The sequence below is a fragment of the Rhinatrema bivittatum genome, chromosome 5 (genome assembly GCF_901001135.1).
Source record: "Rhinatrema bivittatum chromosome 5, aRhiBiv1.1, whole genome shotgun sequence".
NCBI lineage: Eukaryota > Metazoa > Chordata > Amphibia > Gymnophiona > Rhinatrematidae > Rhinatrema > Rhinatrema bivittatum.
Window position 1 is genome coordinate 116894081 of NC_042619.1, and position 25182 is coordinate 116919262.

A 25182-nucleotide genomic window follows, 5' to 3' on the forward strand; every position below is an offset into this window, starting at 1 on the left:
CTCAGTCGTCTCTTCTCCAAGCTGAAAAGTCCTAACCTCTTTAGTCTTTCCTCATAGGGGAGTTGTTCCATTCCCCTTATCATTTTGTGGTAGCCCTTCTCTGTACCTTCTCCATCGCATTTATATCTCTTTTGAGATGCGGCGACCAGAATTGTACACAGTATTCAAGGTGCGGTCTCACCATGGAGCGATACAGAAGCATTATGACATTTTCTGTTTTATTCACCATTCCCTTTCTAATAATTCCCAACATTCTGTTTGCTTTTTTGACTGCTGCAGCACACTGTACCGACGATTTCAATGTGTTATCCACTATGACACTTAGATCTCTTTCTTTGGTTGTAGCATCTAATATGGAACCCAACATTGTGTAATTATAGCATGGGTTATTTTTCCCTATATGCATCACCTTGCACTTATCCACATTAAATTTCATCTGCCATTGGGATGCCCAATTTTCCAGTCTCACAAGGTCTTCCTGCAATTTATCACAATCTGCTTGTGATTTAACTACTCTGAACAATTTTGTGTCATCTGCAAATTTGATTATCTCACTCGTCGTATTTCTTTCCAGATAATTTATACATATATTGAAAAGTAAGGGTCCCAATACAGATCCCTGAGGCACTCCACAGTCCACTCCCTTCCACTGAGAAAATTGCCCATTTAATCCTACTCTCTGTTTCCTGCCTTTTAGCCAGTTTGCAATCCACGAAAGGACATCGCCACCTATCCCATGACTTTTTACTTTTCCTAGAAGCCTCTCATGAGGAACTTTGTCAAACGCCTTCTGAAAATCCAAGTTTACTATATCTAACGGTTCACCTTTATCCACATGTTTATTAACTCCTTCAAAAAAGTGAAGCAGATTTGTGAGGCAAGACTTGCCCTGGATAAAGCCATGCTGACTTTGTTCCATCTTAATCTGGTTCTTCTTTATGGACCTCCTTTTAAACCGTTGAAAAGGGCATCTTTGCAGGACCTCAGCTTGAAGACCACTTTTTTGGTGGCGATTTTGTTTGGCTAGATGGATTTCGGAGTTTCAAGCCTTCTGCAGAGATCCTTTTCTACGGATTTTGGACAACGGGGTTTCGCTGTGTACAGTTCCTTCCTTTTTTGCCCAAGGTTGAGACTTCGTTTCATCTCAACCAGACTGTGAAATTGCCGGCCTTTCCAAACCTTACGTCAGATACTCTGCATGCGAAGCAACTTCACTTATTGGATGTTTGTCTAGCTTTGTTACGATATCTTAAGGTCATTAATGACTTTCGGAGGTCGGATCATCTTTGTTTTGTTCAATGGAGCAAAGAAGGATTATAAAGCTGCTAAGAGCTCAAATGTGTGATGGTTGAAGGAAGCAATTATTTCGGCCTATCTCTGTAAGGGTCGAATGGTTCCAGAGAGACTGTGGACAGTTCCTGGGCAGAGTTTCAGCTGGTGTCTCCACAGGAGATTTGTTGGGCGGCAACATGGTCTTCCCTACAAACCTTTACCAAACATTACCTCCTGGATGTTCGGGCACCAGATGAAGCAACATTTGGAGAAGGTGTGTTGCGTGCGGGTCTTTCGGGTTCCCGCATAGCGTAGAGGAGCTTGGGTACATCCCACTTGTCTGGACTGATCTGGGGTATGAACAGGAAAGAAAAATTGGTTCTTACCTGCTAATTTTCGTTCCTGGAATACCCAAGATCAGTCCCAGAAGCCCAACCCCTTATATTTTGAAAGACCTTTCCCACTTCTAGATGTTGATAATGTAGTTTTTTTGCAAAGACTGCATATAGTTTAAACAGGGTTGGAATTTTTTCATTACCCTGGATGTTGAGGTCTCAGATTTGTAAGGGGGCTCCAACTTTGATTCTCTACTCACCCCAGATGGAAAATCATTTGGGTTTTGGGAGTAGACATCTTGGCTTTGATACAGGTTAATACTGAAGGGACTGCAGGTGGCACTCTCAGTTAAGTAGCAGTACCTGAAAAGTTTTTGTTCTCTGCCTCCATCTGCTGGTAGAGATACAAAACTTACTTGTCTGGACTGATCTGGTGTATTCCAGGAATGAAAATTGGCAGGTAAGAACCAATTTTCCTTTGTTTGCACATTGGTTTTTCTTTTCCACTAAGGCACTCGCAATCATGTTCTTCCTATGTTCCCTTTCTCATGGCAGCACGATGGAGCTTGCTCGGACATGTGTGGGAACACCATATTATCTGTCTCCTGAGATATGTGAGAACCGACCCTACAATAATAAAACGTGAGTTATTGCTTCCTGACCCTCTCACTGCCACTTTGTTTTATCCTTTAGTGTCACACAGCACAGCTGAATTTGTATGCTTGAATCTATGCTCAAAGTGAGAAATATTTGGGATAAGAGGGAGAGGCATGCTGTTCAGAAATTTTTCTCTTCTACCTTAATTACAGTCATTTCTAGGAGTGTCTAATTTTTAAGGATTTACTTGTCAGTGGATGAAAAATTAGGGGCATGAATTTGTTGCAGAATGAGATTTATTTATATATTTATGTAAAAGATTTATAACCCACTGAAATGTCAGTTCTTGGTGTCTTACAGAAAAAACATTCATAAACTTTACAAAAACTAAATTACTTTAAAATGAAATAACATATTAAAACCATAAAATAAAATGAGACTGATGATGTGACTTATTGGCTGAAATAAATTGAGCCGACTAACTACTCTGCAGTACATCAATTGTAATTTCCACGGACTGAAAGCCACCTTTGCTACCTAGGCATTCGAAATCAGCCAAAGTTGATTATATAATAGTTAACAATTAAATTCCTGCTTGAATAAATGGGCTTTTACATGCTTTTTAAAGTGGATTAGTGAATTTGGAGTTCTTCAGGAAGGGCATCCTACAGTAGGGTACCAGAAGTACCAAACAAGTGTTTGTAACATTTGCCAGTCACGGGGCCTGCCCACAACAGACAGCACTCACCAATGCCAAGAACCTGGCTCCTCAATGCTGCCAACACTGCTTCTCTAGCTCCGATGTGTGGCACCTAAGGCACATGCTCCAGTTACAGCTTTGAAGGCTCTGTGGCAGGAATGCAGCTAGCAGTGCCTTTTGACGTCAGTGCCTCCTAGCATTTAAACCGAGCTCTCTCGTCAGACGCTGCCTCAATAACAGGTCCCCCTGCCTTGCAGTGCGTTTTGCTTTCCGGTGCCTTGCCTTGCTGTCTTGTCTTATTGCCTTGCCTCTGTTACCCAGTCTCCTTGTCCTGCCTTGTCTGTCTTGTCTCACGCTGTCTCTGTCTGTCTCGGCCTGTTTCCTGGTATTGACCTTTCCCATAGACATGGACCTCTCTTTTGCCTGTCACCTGCCACTGACTATTGCTTCAGACCTGAACTATGCTCTTCTCACAGGACAAGCAGGATGTTAGTCCTCACATGTGGGTGACATCATCAGGATGGAGCCCAATCACGGAACACTTTTGCCAAAGTTTCCAGAACTTTGACTGCACCTACTGGGCATACCCAGCATAGCACCAACCCTGCATCCAGCAGGGGTCCCCCTTCAGTCTTCTTTTTTCTGCGCAGCAGTAGCCACGCGGGTTAAGGAGCTCTCTGAGATTCCTGACAGGAATTTTCCTCACGGAACTTCTTTCAAAATTTTCCAAAAAATTCTACCCCATAGGGGTCCCCCTATCAATACCTATACTCCGTGGTCGAGAGGTAAGCTTTTACCCTTGTTGAGGTCGATTCCCGTCGAGTTATCCCTTCGGGGCCTACTGGTCATCGACCGCACCGTGGCTAAATTTTTGTCGAAGCCATGGCGTCAGGTTTTCGTCGGTGCCTCGACTGTACTCGAACAATGTCCATCACTGACCTGCATGGGGTCTGTGTTATGTGTTTGGGGTCTCACCACGATGTCCTAACTTGCACCAAATGTGCCCAAATGACACCGAAGGGCTGTAAGGCTTGTTTAGAGAAAATGGACTTTCTCTTTCAGTTAAAATCCCCGACTTCATCGATAGCTTTGACGTCGTCCGAGCCGGTGCCATCGACCTCTCGCCAGCACCGGGACACCACTGCTGTTCGACTTTGAGATAAAATCAGACAATTCAAAACATAAAACCTTCATCAGAGCATTTAAACAAAGATTAATGGGACACAAGTTGGTATTCATATTTCCAATTTCCTTTATTATGTCAGACATGGATGTAGGTTCAAAGGTCTCCCAATGAGATTCATTGGGAAATGAAGTACAGGTAACAGGCTGATCAGGAATGTGAGAGGCTCGATGGGTCTGCGTAGCTTTTTCAAAACAACAATGGAAAAAATCTTAACAAAAAATGGCTGATGTTCTATTCAAATGTCCTTTCAGATGAGTTGTTAGAAAGATGACAATATGAAAAAGCTCACAAGGTTGAGAAGCAGTGACCTGTATATTTGAAGAGTAGAAGGTCCTTTTGGCATTGTCAGTTGAGTTTTATAGTTGTCAAAGTCAACAGGAAGTTTTGACCAATGCCTTTAATGCTCAAGGTGCCGTAGCATACACACATAGTAAAGGATGAAAACCCGTAGATACAGCTGAAAAGCAGAATCAAATCACAATATGAATATTCAGCTGAAAGGGAACTCTTGTTGAAATGTGTATAGCAACCTTCATAAATAGCCTCAGTTTATTTGTGGCTTATTTGGTGAAGCCTGTGATATTCTGGGCTGGTATAATCTTGGGTTGCATAAACACTTTTTTTGCACCAACAGGCGCTAAAGATATGGCACAACCACTGTATAATTGGAATTGCTAGTGTGGGCACTTATCTTAAATGAATGCAGGAAAAGATGGCAGAATAGTCCTGAAGTGTTTCCTCTGACACCTTGGTGTTTCGGAGTCTGTTACTCCTTCTTCAGGGACCTTCAGGAGAGAACAAGCCTTCTATATGCTTTCAGCGTTTTCTTGATCAGTTCATAATATTGAAGCGGCGATTATCTGTGAGGTGCACTACAGTAATGACACCTGCCAGCATACCGTTCAGAAACTGAAAACGCTGAAAGCATATAGAAGGCTTGTTCTCTCCTGAAGGTCCCTGAAGAAGGAGTAACAGACTCCGAAACACCAAGGTGTCGGAGGAAACACTCCAGGACTATTCTGCCATCTTTTCCTGGTTGTGCCATATCTTTAGCGCCTGTTGGTGCAAAAAAAGTGTTTATGCAACCCATGATTATACCAGCCCAGAATATCACAGGCTTCACCAAATAAGCCACAAATAAACTGAGGCTATTTATGAAGGTTGCTATACACATTTCAACAAGAGTTCCCTTTCAGCTGAATATTCATATTGTAGCTTACACACAGTCATCTTGATGGCAGAGATATACCATGGGATGTAATGGTTACATCAACTCTTGGTAATTCTGAGGGGCAAGAAGGTGAAATATAGAGTCTAAAGCTTTATGCCAATTTGATACCACTTCCGAGCTATTGTCTGATGAGACCACAGATAATTTAGGTAGCCATAAATAGAGTAATTGCTCAGTGACCTCATGTGGTTGTTTCTGAGAGAAATTAATTGAGGGATTTAGAGAACTGGCTGAGACTAAAAGCTTCAGCTAATATTGAATCAAAAAGTAATCAGACCAGAGGACCTTCTTACATGTGAAGTGAAAATTTTCTAGATTAGACCAGTTAACCTGAAGAAATACTATATCTAGAGTATGGGGGAGCTAATAAACTACTCCCAACCTAGAGCAGTCATCAAATCTAAGAAATTTTCAACATTCAAAGTGGTATAGCATCAACATATAGGTTGAAATCTCCAAGAACTATAATGTTTTTAGAGTCAGTTTTGGATATCAGTAATAGCTGTGTCAACATAGAATAATAAGTGTTGAGAAAGCCAGGTGGACTATAAACCAACTGAGACACCAACTGAGAGAAGATAGCAAGAGAAGTATCTCAAGATGATGGACAGCTTCAGTTGAAGATTATGATATTAATAAATTCTTGGAAACAACCAATAAGCCACCTCCATGTTATCTAATGTAAATTGAGAATAAGCTTTATAGCCAACACTGGTAAACAAATTTCTGGGAACATTTTGTTTCCTCTACAACCTTCGGTGAAACAAGTAGATTTTAACAAGCTAAACACAAATATGCATTTATTATGTCTGTATCACGTACCGTTTGCCAGAAAAGTGCAATATACATTAAGCATTGTTACATGTCTGTAGCAGCATAAGCTATAATGGCAATATTGGCACCAGAAAACAAAACTAAAAATGTTTTGCTGCAGATTTTCGTTTGTAATCACTGTCTGATGCTTTGCAGATGAGAGTCCAACAATAGTCACCCAGCATGGAGGGGTTCCACTTGCCTTGATATCATTTCTCCATTTTGACAATGTCTTGATGAAACCTTTCACCATGTTCGTCCCTCACAGCGCCAAGGTTGTCTGGGAAGAAGTCCAAGTGGGAATGAAGAAAATGTATCTTCAATGACATGTTGCACTTCATCAGTTTGTATGCCTGAAGCAGATTTTCAACCTGTTCGACGTAGTCTCCTGCATTATATTGCCTAGAAAGTTACAAATGACATTCTTGAGGCTGTCCATGCAACACGTTTTGTACCTTGCAGAAGACCATCAAAGTGGCTGTCCTTCATCACAGCTCAGATTTGTGGGCCAACGAAAACACCTTCTTTTATCTTTGCTTTACTTATGCGTGGAAACATTTGTCCCCAATAATCAAAGGCTTTACTTTGCTTGTTCATTGCCTTAATGAAGTTTTTCATCAGCCCAAGTTTGATGTGCAAAGGTGGAAGAAATATCTTACTTGGATCCACCAATGGGTCCTGCGCAACATTCTTTTGCCCTGGAACCAACTTCTTGCGAAGAGGCCAGACTTTTCTGATGTAATGAGAATCTCTTGCTCGACTGTCCCACTCACAAAAGGAAGCAACAAAGTTGGTGTAACCAAGCTACAGACCTAGTAGAATTGCAACTACCTTGAGATCACCACACAAATTCCAGTTGTACCTCGAATACTCATTGTGGTTCAGAAGTAGCTGCATGTTCTCATACGTTTCTTTCATATGAATGGCATGTCCGATAGGTATTGATGGGTAGATATTACTGTTGTGCAGCAAAACAGCCTTCAAACTTAAGATTGATGAATCAATAAACAGTCGCCATTCCTTTGGGTTGTGGTCACATCCGAAAGCACAAAACAATCCATTGATATCACAGCAAAAAGACTGACTACTTGGTTGAAATATTTTGTCAAATCTTCATGATGGCTGCGAAATACTGAAATTTTCATATCAGATGACAAAAGATTCCATCCTTGCAGCCTTGACCCAAGCAGCTCCGCCTGACTCTTTGATAAAGTCAAATCTCTGACCAGATCGTTCAGCTCTGACTGAGATATTAAATGAGGATCACTGGATGTTGATGACACAAAGTCAGGATCAGCTGCAGCTTCCATCTGCGACGGCTCGCCATCATCGCCTATCTCCTCATCCTCAAGTGTCCACACCTCTGACGGTTTTGGAACAGGAAGATTGTGGTCATGCAGCACTGGTCTCATTGCCGATGCAAGGTTAGGGTACTCAATAAACTTCCTGTTCTTTGAGTATCCTGACACATTCATCATGCAGAAGTAACAGTCAGTTATATAATCTTTCTGTTTCCTCCATATCATTGGGATGGCAAACGGCATGGATGGCCGCACACCTTTCAGCCAAGTTCGCAGACTACTGGCGCAAGATGCGCAACATATATGAGGAGCCCATGCTCTGTCCTGGTCACCAGTTTTGCACTCGAAGTATAATTCGTATGCCTTCTTAATGAGTGCAGTCAGACTTCTTTTCTGTGCTTTCAGAGTAAACTCACCACAGATGTAACAAAACGTGTCACGGCATAAAGTATATGAAATTAAATCCACAGGCTTTAAACTCCAACAGTTTTAGCGATACGATTTGCTCATTCACCCAAATGTTGCATAGGAGACTACTCATTGCTGCTGCTTATATAAGGCTGTGTCGTCATGGAAACAAGTTAGAATCTTGCAGCCGAGTTGGGCGCAACCCGAGCAAGTACTGGCATGATGAGGCAGAGTTTCTTGATGTATTTAAAAAAAAAGTTAGTCTCTGTTACATGTTGCGTTGCTTATGGCTGTCAAAAATATGACATGAATTTTAAAATTCATAAAAACTACTATCCAGCAAGAAAATATATGTATGCGAGATTATGTTTTAAAATTTCACAATTACTGTAGCACAAAATTGACCATTTTTCAAAAAAACTTACGTGATGTACAGATTTCAAAGTAATATCTGTGATCAGCATAAAAAAATCTATTTGGAACACCAAAAAGCCTGAAGGAAACAAAAACTTTGTTTACCAGTGTAATTGATTAAATGACACGATATTAGATTGGACTGCGGGCAGCCTCCCAACCTGTTCTGGGCAGCTCCCAACCTGTTCTGAGTCCATCTATCTATGCTAGGAAATGGAGAAATTACTTACCTGATAATTTCATTTTCCTTAGTGAAGACAGATGGACTCAGCTTCTTGCCCTCAGCTGCCAAATGGGTGTGTCAATAGTGGGGCTCCAGGTCCCAAGGGATTACTGGTAAATGTTCATCCAGTCCCTAGATTGAGGAGCTAGGTTCTTATGTGAGTTCAGAGTTTATTATTGGTTGAGTACAGTTATGGTTGCCTGTTTTTTATTCAAGTTTTTTGCCATCTGTCCACAGTTGTTTTTGAAGAGAATACTGGCAGGCTGGAGTCACTGCAGGAGTATATATGCTGTGATGTCAGCTTGCTCCGTCTCCATCTGCTGGCAGGGGAGCATAACCATTGGTCCTGAGTCCATCTGTCTGCACTAGGGAAAACAAAATTATCAAGTAATTTCTCCATTTTCATCTTTATCACCTCTTCCGGAAGGGCATTTCAGGCATCCATCACCCTCTCCATGAAGAAATATTTCCTGATATTGGTTCTGAGTCATCCCCCTTGGAGTTTCATTTCGTGACCCCTAGTTCTACTGTTTAATTTCCAATGGAAAAGGTTCAACGATCGTGCATCATTAAAACCTTTCAGGTATTTGAAGGTCTGTATCATATCTGCCCTTTACCTCCTCTCTTCCAAGGTATATATATTTAAATCCTTTCGCCTCTCCTCATAAGTGTTCCAATACAGACATCACACCATTGTAGTCACCCTTCACTGGACTGCCTTTGTCCTGTCTCTATCCTTTTTGAGATACGTCTCCAGAACTGAACACAGTACTCCAGGTGAGGCCTTACTAAGGACCTGTACGAGGGCATTATCACCTCCCTTTTTCTTACTGGTTATTGCTCTTTCTTTGCAGTCCAGTATTCTTCTGGCTTTAGCTATTACCTTGTAATATTGCTTCACCGCCTTCAGATCAGCAGACACTATCACCCAAAATGTCCCTCTCCCAATCCATGCATACAGTTCTTTTGGATTACCATACCCCAGATGCATGATTCTGCACTTCTTAACATTAAATTTCAGCTGCCAAGTCTTCAACCACTCTTCAAGCTTTCTTAAATCTCTTTTCATGTTCTCTTCTCCTTCAGATGTGTCCACTCTGTTAAGATCTTTGTATCATTCGCAAAATAGACAAATTTTACCTTCTTTTCCTTCTGCAATGTCGCTCACGAAGATATTGACAGAATTAGTCCCAAAACCAGCACTCCACTTAGCACCGTTCTCTCTTAAGAGTATATTCCATTTACAATTACATGCTGTCTCCTATCAGTTAGCCAGTTTGTAAACCACACTACCACCTTGGTGCCAACTGCCATTTTATTCACGAGCCTCCTATGTGGGATAGTAGCCATCTTGTGCTCCTACCATGTGACAGGGGCTGACCAATGGCAGCGGTAGCCCCTGTGACATAGTCAGGAGGGTCCCCCAAGACTTTTATTTTACCCATGTATTCTGTTCCAAGTTTTTAAGAACCCTGTTCTATGTAACTTGCACTCTTCTTGCATGTCTTTTTCAGTTACAATGTAAACCGAGATGATATGCAAATTCTGCATGAATCCCGGTATATAAAAATGTTAAATAAATAAATAAATAAGACTTGCCAAAAGTCCCTGGTGGTCCAGCGGGGGTCCGGGAGTGATCTCCTGCACTCGGGCCGTCGGCTGCCAGAATTCAAAATGGCGCCAATAGCCTTTGCCCTCACTGTCACAGGGGCCGACCAATGGCACCGGTAGCCCCTGTGACACAGTAAGGTCAAAGGCTATCTGCGCCATTTTGAATACCGGCAGCCGACGGCATGAGTGCAGGAGATGGCTCCTGGACTCCCCGCTGGTCCACCAGGGAGTTTTGGCAAGTCTTGGGGGGGGGTCAGGAGGGTGGGGGGTTGTAGTTAATTCAATTTTAGCCAGGAAACGAATAAGAATGAACACATGAACGTATTGGGGGGCCCCCCTTGCTGAATGCAACGTATCTGCCCCCCTGACGAATACCGAATGCAACGTATGCCGTCCCCTCTGCACATCCCTAATGTTTTGTCTGTAAGCTGCCCTTGGCTTTGGATGGTGCGGCATGTAAATATTTTAAACAAATAAATAAATATTGTACTGATAGTTGGGAAAGTTAAAAATCATGAACTAAAAAACAGTTTCCCACAACACAATATATAAGCCCTTGGTCTAATGCTCTTCCAGACATCTGCGATCCTCACAGAGAGGTCTTTTAGACATCCCATCATTAAAAACAGCATGTCTTCATTTGACCCAAATGTGTGCTTTCTCTGTTGCAGCCCCAGTTCTCTGGCATTCTTTTTCCTTAGAGCTACGCTTAGACATTCAGAGGATTATTAAAAATGTTTTTGTTTAAGCTGGCATATATGTAATATCTTTATAATGTCATGTTATGCTCCTGCCCACAAGAAGCTTGGGCAGGCTTTTACCTTCTTACAGACAGCCAGCCACGCTGCTGCTTCTCTTTCTCCCTGACGCAGCTGGGGCCGTTTCCACAGCTGCTGCCATGCGGTCTGCTTCTCTGCTACTGTTCCTGCCTTCCCCCGTCATGCTGCTGCGATCCCGGGACCTCCAGCCAGCAGCGAGACCGTCTCTCTCAGTGCCTGCTTCAACCCGGGTCCTTGCCTGGCAGAGAGCCGTCCCGGCCGGTGCCTGCACCTCTCTGTTCTCTCTCACAGTTCCCTGCAGCCAGCACTTCTCTCTTCAGCCTTGCAGCGTGGAGCAGTGCCTGTAGCTTACTACAGCTTCCACTCTGCCTGCAGTCTTACCTTTCCTCCTGGGGCTGTCCTCACGGCATGGAGCCGTTCCTGCAGTCATCCCTTCCCCCGCTTCCTCTGCAGCCAGCCTTATCTCTCTGCTTCTGTCCGTGCAGCTGGGAGCTGCTCCAGTGACCTGCCTTCACCCAGCTCCAGTCCAGGGCTGCTCCGCGGCTTCCTTGGACCCTCCACGTGGCTGAGGATGCCACCAGCTTCCAGCTCTTCTTTCCAGCCTCCTAGGGTGCGAGCGCGCGCCTCTCTGCTTCTCTTCAAGGGCCAGCCAGGTGTGGCCCCCTGCTGACCCCTCCCTGGGCGTTGTCCACCTCAGCTCTACTAAAGGGCTCAGCTTTCACTGTGTCTTTGCCTTCGCAAGGAGTTGGTCACTCCTGAGATCCTTCGCTCCAGGAAGTCGTCCGTGTTCCAGCACTTCTGCAAGGTCCTCTGTTTCGTGTTCTCTGTTGGAGCTCCTCGTCCAGTCCTGATGTCTGCCTGTCGTTCCAGTCCCAAGGTCTGTCTCTTGATCCAGTCCTGATGTTCCTGATGTCCATGTTCCAGCCCTGAGGTGTGTCTCCTGTTCCAGTATCTATGTTCCAGTCCTGATGTTCCTCTCCTGATGTTTCCAGCCTGATGATGCAAACCTTGTTCCTGTATTCGCCTGAAAGCTAAGTACCTCGTTCTTGAATCTCCTGTAAGCTAGCACCTTGTTCCTGCTTTGGTTAATGTCCTGGTGCCTCGCGGCAAGCCATGTCGTGGTCCGTGACCAGCCCCACGGGGCGGGGTTGTGTAGGGCGCTTCGTGATGCAAGCCATGCACCTCGTTTCTAAGTCCGTGAGAATGCCTTACCTTGTTCCTGAATCTTCTGAAAGCCTGGTATCCTGCGGCAACCCCTGTCGTGGTCCGTGACCAGCCCCACGGGAGGGCTGTGTAGGGCGCTTCATGTTGCCAGTCTCGTACCTCGCCCTTGAGGTATGCATCATACCTCGTTCCTGTCTCCACGTCTATGCATTCAGCACCTTGTCCTGAGTCCACGTCTACGCCTGAGTCTACGTCGTTCCTGAGTCTCGCCTGTATCCATGTTCCAGTCTTCACTGTCCTGGCCTCCATCTGGCCTGCCGCTTCGTGCCGTACCCTGCGGCAGGTCCGAAAGGGCTGGGAATGGTCGGAGGACTGTTCACAAGACCAACATTGCGTTGTTGGGTCTTCCGAAGCGTGCGGGTCCAGAGGAGGGCCTGTCAGCCAGTTGTCACTCCAGCCCTGCTCCCGTCCAGCCCATGCTCGGGCATGCCACGCCTCCCGCGGCACTTCTTCAGAGCCCTCTGGGGTCGAGCCGTGGCCCAAGGACACACATCACCCAGGAGTGGGATCGCTCTCCTAGCGCTCCACAACAATGTCATACATACAGAAATGAACCACATCCAGAATTGTCTTGTGCCAGAATATTTGTTTTATATTAAGAGTGTATCATAGTTTTAAATATTTTAATTATGTATAATTTTAGGGGTTTTTTTTTTCCAATTCTTTATTTTCAAATTTTTGAAGTTTTCCAGGAAAAAAAACTCCTTCCAGAAAATTCAATGGCCTTGCAAGAAAACAAAATTCTATTGAAATATACATATTTCATCATATATATATTACCTACATTTTGATTATAAGAAAAATTAACAAATTAGCAATTAGGAGGCGGAAGGAGCAAATTTCGTCAAAGTAATCAATATATATTGCCAGCTTTTTGATTAGCACACCATGGCTACTGCAACTTTTTTTTTCCTTTTCACCCCGGTCCTGCTGAAGTATCAATGGGGGTTCTTCCAGCTAGGAATGTTTTCAATTGTTCTGGTTCCAAGAAAGCATAATTCATATTTTGATACCTGATGCAAGCTTTGCAGGGGTATTTCAAGGTGAATCTAGCACCTAATTTTAGGACATCAGGCCGCATCAAGAGGAATTCCTTCCTGCGTGTTTGTGTAGTTTTTATCACATCTGGAAATATCCAAATAAGAGATCCATAAAAGGGAATTTGACGATTTCTGAAAAACAATCGCATAACATGATTGCCCTCCATAAGAAATGCAAATGACACCAGTAAAGGTTTCCTCTGATTGACCTCCTGCTCAGAAGACATTTCCAATATGTCAATCAGATTCAAAGCTGAAATTGATTCTTCCATTTGAGTGGATTGTTGTAGATAGAATGCTTTAACTATCACAGATAAAGCAGACTCAGGAATTTTAAAATTTTTCTTCAGGTAAACTTTAAACAATTCCAGCGGTGAAATGGATTTAATCACAGGAAAATTAAGTATACGTAAAATTGTGAGCTCTTAGAGCATTTTCAACAGCTTCTAATCTTTTGGATGTTATACAATCAGAAGCAATTCGTTTTTCTTGTTTAATTTGCATTGTGTGAATTCTTCTTTCCAATTCTTCTGATTTGCTTGTGAAATTAGCAATTAAGTTATTATTTATAACTGTTTGATTTTGGATTTCCACTGTAGTTTTAGATACAATTTTTATGGAGCTTTCAGTCACACTTAACATATATTCCAAATCTCTTCTAAGGATATAACATCAGATCATTCTGTTGAGGGATCTTCTGAAATCACTCGAAGCTGTCTTATTCCCTCATCTCCAGCAGCTCCCCCGCTCAGCCCCGTACCTTGAGCTGATATTAAACCGGCTGCTTCTTGTTGCAGCGGTGTAGAAGCCCTCAGGGGGTCAGTCCACCAAGATGTTCCTCACTCCTCTCTCCTGGGGTCTCATCCCGTCTGAATTCGGAGCCTCCGTCTCTGGCCATCATCATGGCCGCTCCAGTTTCCACCGAAACTGGGCAAGAGATCGCGATGTTTTGGGGGTGACCTGGTTTTCGCGGTGATCCGGGGCTAAGGGTTGTATCTAGGGTCAAGGGGGATGGCGCTTGCTCCTGAGCCGATCCCCCAGCGACTAAGCTCTCCGGAGTCAAAGATGCAGCCCCCACGAAAAAACTGGGGATAGTAGGCTGTCGGGGGTCCGCTACAGGTGAGTTAATGTTCTCACCTCTTAGCCTCCCCTTTCGCTTAGTGTGCAGCATAATTTTGTAAAAATAGAAAAGGAAATTACAAGATAAACAGCCCTTTCCTCCAGCGTTTCAAACGGGTTCACGCCGCAGCGGCCATCTTGCCTCCCATGTATGATTTTAGTTTTGAATGTTTAAATTATGCATGTTTTATTGTATGTCGCTTAGGCCTTCTTAGTGATAAGCAATTAACACATTTTAATAAATGTAAATACTTACAGCTCTTCAGTTATTAGTTGCAGAGATACACATACATAGATTTACATGCAGTCCCTAGCTCACACATCTTTATAGCCTCTGTTTCTCATACTTGCGCGCACATATTCCTCAGCATTTCTCTGTGCCATGGACTGTCAGGGCTGCTGGTGCCGCAGCTGGGGCATTTTGCAGCAGTGTAACAGTAGCTCATCTGCCCTGGGGGAGAATAGGAGAGTGATGGTGGGAGGAAGAGACTGAGAACAGTGGGGTTGTGCCTGTTGAGGTGGGCTTTGACTGAGGGAAGAAAAGGGAGTCCTTTCAGTGGCATTTTGCCTTAGGTCTCATGGAACTTGTCAGCAGCTCAGTGGGCTCTCCTCTCTTCAGATTTCCTCTGCTTACCCCATGCTGCCTTTCTTTATCATCCTTTTACCTCTTTCCCTATTCAGGTTGCCTTGGCCTTCTGCAGTCCTCTGTCCCTAGCTCTCTTTTGCCAAGTCACAGGTATCACCCAGCTTTGCTCCCCGTTCTCCATGATGCTTTGTGGATTGTCATGATACTCATTCCAGCCCTTTTCAGCCAGTCACATAGATAATTACAGTATTGTGACTTGTATCACAGTTATAACAAGTAGAATGTGCGACATTCTAGATAGCCTCATTGTAACCCCCTCATGCATTTCTTTTTCATTTTATTAACATTTATTAATCGCTTAACACAAAAATTGGACTAAGCAATTTACAGTAAAACATTCATAAAAATTAATATCATCATATACAAATTAACAAAATGTCACGAAAAGAATTCCAATTCAAAATAACCACAAGGAACATAGAAAAAGCCTTTTTTTTTTTTGGAGGGGGTCAATGGTTATACACTAGTTGTCAGAAAGGAAAACATCATTTACCCATTAGCTGCTACTTAGAGCCAACCATCATCTGTTTGAAAGGTGCCAACTTGGTCTCCCTCCTAAGCCCCCTCAAATCATTCCCCAGCCATAACTTTCACGCTATACAGCTAAAGTTCCTCATACCCTCTGTCCAGATATCAAGTTTTTTTATATCAGCCCAATGTTTCTCTGAAGAGAGAGGCACTTTAATTTACCCCCATGCATTTCCTATGTGAAAATTGTCCCCTTTACCCCTCTTGTGTGCTTCCCATCCTCCCCCCCCCAACCAAAATCACTTCCATATCGAAAGCCAGAAACGTTGCATGTCTGACTGATCCTAGCTCTTCGCAAAGTTTGGTTCAGCTCAGTCTATCCTTTTTAAAAGTTATTTACAGGAGACACACATGCAGAAACTCACAAACCAATCGCACATAGACATTTAGTATCATTCTTCGTATAGAACTGAGGCTAAAATTGGAAGAGGATTTTTCATGTGTAATATAAATTTATGACCTTTTAGGGATATGGAAAGTCAACCTGCCATGTTGCCAGATATTGTTGTAATGACATGTTCCTTCCTCCACTCTTCTGTCCAAGACAATTAAACAGACTGAGCCTCAGGAGAACAGTATGATTGGTGTATATCGCATAGTGTCATAAACCCTGTATTATTAGGATCGCCAAGCATGACATTTTCCATTTTTTCTAGAAAGTCTTGCCTTTTTTCACCATTTTGAATGTTGATTATTCACTGATTTCTTTCCATTGAGAGCTTTATTGCTTTCTTCAACAGGGATATTTGGTCTCTGGGCTGTATCTTATATGAGCTCTGTTCTTTGAAGCATCCGGTGAGTATGTCAGAGGTCAGAATGATGTGTACTGTAAGAACACGAAATCTCCTGGGTCACTGAGAAACGTGTGCAGCAGGGGTGACCATAGTGTAGGTGACTGGAGACATGCAGATGACTGGCAAGACTCAAAATTTAGGAAATTAAGCATTAATTCTTTTCTAAGGTTTTTTTTTTTTTTAATCAGCTATAATGTTTCCTCTAGAAAATTTGAGACCTGAAGCATTGTAGCATTTTGACTATGGAAATATTCCATTATGTGGATTCAGATTTTAGATTAAATTACTCGCTTTTCCAAATCCAAGCTCAAGATGAATTACAATAAGGTACAGTATATAGTACCCTTCCCCAGAGAGCTTATAATCTGAGGTCTGTTTACTAAAGGTTTTCTTCCATTTTGTGTCTATGGGCAAAATGCTTAGTAAACAGGGTCCTAAGTTTATACCTGAGGCAATGGAGGATAAAATGACTTGCCCAAGGTCACAAGCAGTGTCATTGGGAGAAGCAGTATTTGAAGTTTGGCTTCCCTGGTTCTCTAGACTACTCTACTACTTATTAAAGTGGTTCAGCTCATGGTCACAAGATGCTCTTTGACAAATCACATGGTTTGATTTCTGTCAGCCATTTTGTGAGGCTCCTCTAATAACTGCTGGCCAATTTCAAAGTATAGCTGTATCATATTTCTCTTGGACTCCTACTCATTGGGCTTTAATATAGAGAACCTTTTTTTATATACTCAGATACCATAAAGTGGTAAATATTTAGAACTACAAAAGTTGATGGGTTCCACTGAAACTGGAGTTTAATCATTTTCACTTAAGAGTTATACATCTTGATTTTCAGTAGAATTAACCCTAAGAATCATGGCATGTGTGCTATAGGTTTGCTATTACTGTGGTGGGGCAAACATTCCTCTACATAGAAACATGTTTTAATTAAACTTTAAATTAATTATTTCATATTAAGCATGATTAATTCAATATCTTAACATTTGGTTGGATCCCTTTCTTTTACTGCCAGTTTGAAGCTAAGAGCTTACGTCAGTTGATCCTGAAGATTTGCCAAGGACATTATGCTGCAGTCCCTCCAAAGTATTCTTATGACCTACGAGCATTAATTTCCCAGTTGTTTAAAATAACTCCAAGGGATCGACCATCTATCAACTCCATATTAAAAAAGCCTTTCCTGCAGAAGCGCATAACCAAGCACCTAAGCCCTGAGGTAAGTCTTGTGCTTCTGAAATCAGACATTGTTCACCAAAAGGAATCCAGGACAGGGCAGTGTTCATTCTGTCACAAGCATCTAGTGACATCATAAACGAAATAGCCATCTGGCTTGCTACCTGAAGCCCAAGGAGTTAAAAATACCACTATAAACTGTTGGTCACATGTAATTTGCCATAATGAGATTTGTAAGTTTTTGTGTGTTTTTTTTAAATTGTTTTAACTGGATAATTTCATCTACTTTATACATTTTTAGTGTGTTGTGTTTTGGTAACGATGAAAATCAAGAATAAATTATCATGTGTATCATATCTGTCTATATATAACTCTAATATGCTGATAGTCAACCAGTGGCCTACAGCCTTCCAGTTTGCCACTGCTCTCAGTAAGGAGAAGGTGTGAGGACGCTCAAGTATCAAGACACATGATAGGGCAAGAGGGGAAGTGACTAAAGTTCAGCTAAGCTTATCACTTCTGGGTGGGCCTCCAAAAAATGTTTGTTTGGGGCTCTGTTGCTTGCTTTTCCCTCAAGCTGTAGCAATCCAGAGCAGTAAGAGACTAGCAACATGGGGACCCAATCAAAGCTTGCTTTCTATTCCCAGTATAGAAAAGAAGCATGCTGATGGGGAGGAGGAGCAGTGACAGGAATCAGGAAAGCCTTTTATCATTGTATTCCCGAGCTGTTGGCCTTCTGCTGCTCTGACTGCTTGCTGTAGCATGGAGAAGACATGAAGAAACAAAGAAAAAGAAAATGTCTGCAGTAGAAGGAAATAAATGAACTTAAAATACAATAAATGTTTGAAAAAGTTTATTTGTATGATTTTTAAAGTGCTAATACACAAAGGTTGTATTTTGTAGCTGCTCTTTTTGTAGTATGTATGAGATATATTTGTTTTATGCCACTGTTTTGGAGCTCATGGTCTAGGAGCTAGTTACATATCTTGAAAATACTCCAAAAGAATAGTTTGACTCCTGAGCTGGTAAACGTTGGTCACTTCCGGGCCAGCTCCATGGTTCAGCAACAGTGCTGTGCACTGCCATGCGGAAACCCAGGTTTGATTCCTGGCTCTAGTTTTCCTGAACGGCTGGAGCTGGGGATACTGTGGAAGAGCCAGTAGTCCCAGCCTTTGTTCAATGGTGATACCTACTGGCTGGAACTAAAGTGCATGTTTACTTGGTTCTGGAGAGATTCGTAGTCTAGTTCCTGGCCAAGGACCATCACTGCAATGGAAGGGCTAAGGAAGTTGATAAAAATACTGGAAATACCTCAGGTAGTTGTGAATGAAGGTTCACACTGCTGTTGCCCAATAAAAGACTGAATTGATTCAGCAAGAAATCAAAAGGAACAGGAAGAAACTGCTATGTCAAAAATAAAATTAAAAAATGTTGGTCATTCCTGCTATATTACATGGTCCTTGCCTCCTTCCTCTGTTTACATAGTAACATAGTAGATAGCACAAAAAGATAATTTGGTCAATCCAGTTATTCCTGTCCACATGCTAAGGATATATCTCAGCTGCCAGTTGTAGAACCTTGAGTGCTTGTAGGATATCAATCCTTATCCAAGTTAGATTTTGTTGTCTTCTTTGGTTTTCTACAATCTATAACACCCCCATTTCGTACCATAAAACTCTGCAATAATCTAAATAGTTATCAAAACTGGTGAAGCTATTGCCAGAATATCTGGCATCCTATGTCCCCATGGTCTTGCTAAACAGTATCCAGCCACCACCAGCTTGGCTTGTTTCTGGGGAGTTATATCTTGCTGTTTTCAACCTGGCTACCCCGTGGCCTATAGTGTTGTTAAGTTGTGCTTTCTTTATCTGCCCTTTTTCTCCTTATCACCTCTCCCCATGCCTATGCTCTCAAGGGAGTGAAGGATGGGTTATTTGCAATGCTACAACCTCCCAACCTTTTTTGACCCACTGCCCTCTCTATCTGTCCCAAGTTTGCTTGATTTCTGTCTCAGTACTGGTTTCTGCCATTTTTGTTAGTAGGTTATACCAGGCATCTGTCATCCTCTCAGTAAAGTAGTTTTTTCTCATATTTCCTTTGAATCTTCCTCCCTCCAATATCATATCATGATCTTTTGTCCTTGAGCTTCCTATTCCATGGAAATTTCCCCATCCTGTGACTTATTGAAGCCTGTCAAATGTTTGAATGTTTGTAATATTCCTGCTTTCATCCTGCAAGTATATTTTGAATGTCCTAAGTCTTTGTAGAGTTTGTGTTGCATGCCCAGTATCAATTTTGTAGCTCTTCTCTGAACCACTTTTTCTCTTCTTCCTGGTGTCTACACTTAGCTGCATGATAATTCCATCATGTATCCTTCCTGCTGATTAACCTCAACACTGTTTTAAGCATTAAGATGGTTCGACTCCTTTGTGTACCAGGAGTAGCTGAATTACAGCCTCTTCTGAAGTAAACGCTCTCCACTTAATGACTGTTCAGTGTGCTTACTTCAGCTTTATTTATCATTGCAGCCCCTCTCCTAGGTGTAGATATGAAAGCAGGGGCACACTCAGTGCCAAGACTTAGTCTATGCACAGTCCTGCTAAAATCCTGGTCTGGATTCTCTGAAAAGGGGAAGGGGGGAGGATAACCCTCCAGGACCCAAGGGGTAGTGTCTGTCTTTTTTCCTTTTGGCGAGTGCCAGTAAATAGGCTGGGCACATGAGTAATGTTTTCCAAAATAAAAGTTTTCTGTCCTGATGAGTCAACAGAACCTAACTGGCACCAAGCATGTTTGCTTCTTGTAACATTCATAGTCACAGCAATAATTAAAGTCCAGAAATGATCTGTGCTGTCTCTGCTGCCTTAATCCTTTCCCAGGGGTCCCTTTATTCCTATGAGTGAAATATAAGGCTGCCTGGGGTGCACTGGAAAGAGTTCTCCTATTCCTTAAGGGTCTCCCTTGCACATTACTTGAGGCCCACTGCTTAATCCTGCAACCTCCCAACCTCTTTTCTCTTGTTCTCCTGACTGAAAATCTAGTGTGGGGTCTCCATTTTGCTTTTCACCTCCCAGCACTGGATTCCAGTTGGTATCCAGTCCTTTTATTCAGAGTTCTCATAGATGACTTGGGGATCTTTTAGTCTGAAGAATTAAAAAATACTGCAGACAAGGAATAATCCATCTTCTGCATATGCTCAAAACACTCAAAAGTCAATGAGACCCCTTTTAGTAACCACTGGATGTGAGTCTCTGTGCTTCCTAAACTACTCCTTAAAGGTGTTGTGCCAATACTAAATAAGAATAGGGGACTACAAAAATCAGACCTCCTCCTTCAAACTCAGAAGTCACCTATTAATATGCAGACAGGAAGCTACCATTACAGCAACCTCCAAGGGGGGGGGGAGGTGCTATAGCAAAATGGTACCTTTCACTAATCTACGCTGCTTGGTCCTAACCTCTAGGCCAAGATCTTTACTGTAGATGCCAGTGGGGTCACCACATCATTATTCCTGAAGTTCCCCACTAATACAATTTTTCATGTATTGCTAAGCATTCTTCTGCAATCTGTTTTACCTGCAGTTGATCCAGGAAGAATTCAGCCATACTGTAATACACAGGAGAAAGCCTGGAGCATCTAAGCCAGCTCTCCACCCTCCTGCAGCCAGGCTGGCACATGGTAAGACTTAAAAAGAAAAGGAAAGAAAATGATGCAGTTTAATGAAAGATTAAAATGATGTTGTGGCTCTACAAAAGAGTTACTTACCTGGAAATTAAAACTATGCACTTTTTTTACATCTGCTTCTCTTACACCTTAATTTTAGGGGAAATACCCTGTACCAAGCTGTAATCATGAGTGGTATGAAATGCAACAACAATATATCTACGCAATTGAACTGAAATTATTTTCCATTCTTTGTTACATATTTTGAAATGATTCAGTTCACGTGGAGAAAACAATTTTATTTATTCATGATACCATTAATAAGAGGCTATGCATCTGTACATTATAATGTTAATTTTGTAACATCATGCATAAGTTTGCCAATAAATAAGTGCATAAATGACACTAGCTTTCAAAACAGACTTAGGGGCAAGAGTCTGCTTTGAAAATTGTCCCATTAGGACTACATGCACGCAGTTATAACTGCTGTTTGGCCTGTGTAGTTTTACCAAAAGATTTTATATGCATATGCCTAAGTTCCAATCCCAACAGACTCCACCCTTAGAAGGCTTCTCCCTTGCTTAAAATTTTGTGCATACACACTGTGCATGTATACCTGTACACTCATACCGTGTGCATGCACATAATTTTATGGGCATAGCAGTTGGGTAGTTCTCTAAAGCAGGGGTCCCCAACCACCGGTCCGTGGACCAGGACCGGCCATTGGAGGTTTTTTGCCGGTCCGCAGCACCGCCGCAGACCAGCACCAGGGCTGGTGGAAGCATAGGGCGCCGAGTATTAGGGGGCGCCATGAGCAGTGGTATCCCGAGGGGAGCCAATGCCCCCGGGCGCAGGGAGGCTCATGCGGCCACCAGTGGACCTCATCCCACTGGCGGCTGAGCAGCGACACGCATATAGCAGGCAGATCGGCAGGGCCGTGGTGGAGCTCACGTCACCACGGCCGAAGAAAAAGATCGCGTTTAAACGCATTGATGCTCCTCCCCCTTCCTGCCTGCGCGGCCCCGGAAGTAAACATTGCCGGAGCCGCGTGGGCATGAAGGAGGAGGAGCATCAGCGCATGCAGAAGAGGAGCAGCGCTTATGGGCCTCCGCAAATCCCAAGTCACAGCGGCCCGAGAAGAGGAAGAGGCCCGAGAAGATCAGGGCCGCTGCAGAGCCCAACTTGCGTCGACCCGCAAAGAGGAGGCCCAGCGGTGAGAGAGAGGCTGAGGGTCTGTAGAGTGTGTGTGTGCGTGTATGAGATGAGTTGAGAGACTCTGTGTGGGAGTGAGGACCTGAATGTTTGCAGAGTCAGCATGTGAGAGCCTCTGTGTGTGTGAGAGAGACAGCATGTGACAGTGAGAGCCTGTGTGTATGAATGATTGTATGAGAGAGAGCATGTGATAGTGAGAGCCTGTGCTTGAGCAAGAGAGCATGTGGGAGTGAGAGAGAGCCTGTGTGTGTGAGAGTCAGCACAGCATGTGCCAGTGAGAGACTGTGTGATTGTATGAGAGAGAGCATGTGACAGTGAGAGCCTGTGTGTGTGTGAGAGAGAGAGAAAGCATGTGAGAATGAGAACCTGACTGTGTTTGACGGAAGATGGAGTGAAAAGAAATAGAAAAAAAGACAATATAAAATGAATTGGCAAAAAAATAAGAAAGGGAAGGTGGAAAAAAAGCCTGTGACCACCAATTAGAAAACTAAGATCAGACAGCAAAGGTAAAAAAAAATAAAATTACTTTTTAGTGATTGGCACATGTAATCTTTGGGAATGTGCAAGAATAGCATTTTCTCTATGCGGATCTCACAATGTACGAGATCAGCATGGAGAAAGTGGAAGCCCACGGGGCCTGCACAGAGGAGGCAGCAGAATGGGCTTCAGTGTCAGTAGCAGCAATCAGCACCTCCCCAATAGCCATGTGGCAGCAGTGTCAGTGGCAGCAGAGGAATAGGAGAGGCTCTGAGGTTGCTTGCAAAAGAAAGAGAGGGGGTCTCTGCCTTTAGTGTGTGCATGTGTATGAATGGGAGTCTCCCTGTGTGTGTGTGAATGCATGGATGCCTGCCTGAGGGTGTGTCTGTGTATGAGAATGAATGGATGTCTTCCTGGGGTTTGTATGTGTGAGAATAGGTGCCTGCCTGTGTGTGGTGTATGTGTGTGTGTGAGAATAAATTGGTGCCTGCCTGGGGGTCTGTGTGTGTGAGCATGAATGTGAGAATGCCTGGGGGATGGGGAGGGAGTGGTGTGAAAATGAATGGGAGCCTGCCTGGAGTTCAGTGTGAGAATGACTGGGAGCTTGGTTTGGTGCTCACAGCCAGGGGAGGTCATGAGAGGGAAGGCGTCAGGTGGAGGAGAGAGGTGTGAAGTTTGGAAAACAAGGGAAACAAGCCCAGTGCTCCCACTCATTCTGAACCTTTGGTGAGTTGAGTCACATTCACATTATAAATGTCATAATTAAATGATAAGTATGCACTAAAATCCAACCCCCTCCATAACCCCGCCCCATATGACCAAAGCCCCACCCCCACCCCGCCCTGCCGGGCCATGGAAAAATGGTCTTGCTTGAAGCCGGGCCCTGGTGCAAAAAAGGTTGGTGACCACTGCTCTAAAGGACCATTTCTGCAGATAAAGTACTACTGTTCTCACAGAAGTCTCTTTTGAAAATGACCCTTGTAGAGGGCAATTTTGAAAGCCATTTACTTGAGCAAATCAGCCTATCTGAAAATTGCCTTCATCAGAATAGTTAAAAGTATGCGTGGCATTCATGATATGTGCAACTTTAGCCATACTAAAAAAAAAAAGGGTGAGCTCAGGTTGCTGGAGTAAAATACAGCACATACTCAGTGCTATTTGACCTCTTCTGCTGTCCATACAAATAGCAGGTGCAAAGTACATGGGAGCTTTTAGAGGTCCACATAGTGGTGAAATCTGCAGACTCTACTGAGTATTTTCAACACAAACCTATGCATGTAATTTTGTTTTGAAAATACTTTGGGCAATTGGCCAAGTGCATGCACACATTATCATGCGCTATCTTGCACCTACTCTAAACAGGGTGTAACGTATGCCTGATATATTGCATGCATACTTATTAAAATAAAATGTATGCATGTAAATTACAAGTCCACTTAATCCCACCCCCCAGAATGCCTTTCCTCATGAGCATACAAATACCTATGAAACTGACCTATGCATGTACCTTTATATGTATTGGGCCCATGCTGATTTTCAAAATGCCACTTACAAGCATAAAACGGGATTTTATGCACATAAGTCATTTTGAAAATCAAGCAATAAATGCGCATTTTCAAAGGAAAAAGTGCAAGCGTATTTTTAAACGATACAGGTTAGTAAAAATTGCCCCCTACAAAGATAGTTTTCAAAGCCATTTAACTGGGCATGTCTGAAAATTGCTTGGCTAACAGTTGGCATGATCTCTCTAGTGTGTACTTTTAGCCGGGTTAAGGAGAGGCATTCTCAGGGGTGCGTTTAGGTCGAGGGAAGAAGAATACATGCACAGGTGGCATTTTCAACTCCATGTGGGGAATTTTACAGCAAAATTCCACCTGCAGAAAAAGCAACGGCAAGCGACCGCGTGTACTTTGTACCTACAGCAAGTTTCAAAGGAAAGTACATGTACACTTTCACTCTGAGAACTGGTGCAAAGCCTGCAGGTAAAAAAACACACACAGTCTTTGTCCCAAGGCAGAAAGTCTGAAAATTACCCTCATAAATTGAGGCAGCAATAAGCAAAATAGTTCTTTCCGTGTTAGCTGGATTAGATAAAATCCATTACAAATATAAAAAATGGAAAACAATTGTAATGTGCACAGTTACTCTATGTTCCACTCACTTTTTACTGAACATGTCTACAGCCTGAATCGGTCTGTTCTGTAGATCAGATCATACCATCCAAAGACAGAATCATTAAGAATAAGTATTTTTCTTTATTCTTTATTTCTGTTTCCAGCGTTGGTTTTTCAGTTTTAAAGCATGCAACCGACAGACTGACACTTCTCCATCACTAGTTTAAACAGATTATGAAATGATCTTACCTTGAAGAGGTCTCTGCCTCTGAAAGGAGCATCTGTTTTATTTATACAGCAACACAAACGTGTTGTAAGA

General features: G+C 42.9%; 1 protein-coding gene across 4 annotated transcripts in view; it reads left to right on the forward strand.

The window, feature by feature from the left end:
* Positions 1-25182, forward strand: part of NEK5 (NIMA related kinase 5) — a 202665-nt gene that overhangs the window by 48184 nt on the left and 129299 nt on the right. For all 4 annotated transcript variants that reach the window (XM_029602794.1, XM_029602795.1, XM_029602793.1 and 1 more), the window contains exons 7-10: positions 2163-2249; positions 16168-16222; positions 17243-17443; positions 20979-21075. In XM_029602794.1, the coding sequence (XP_029458654.1) occupies positions 2163-2249; positions 16168-16222; positions 17243-17443; positions 20979-21075 (440 nt within the window). The remainder of the gene's footprint in view (positions 1-2162; positions 2250-16167; positions 16223-17242; positions 17444-20978; positions 21076-25182) is intronic.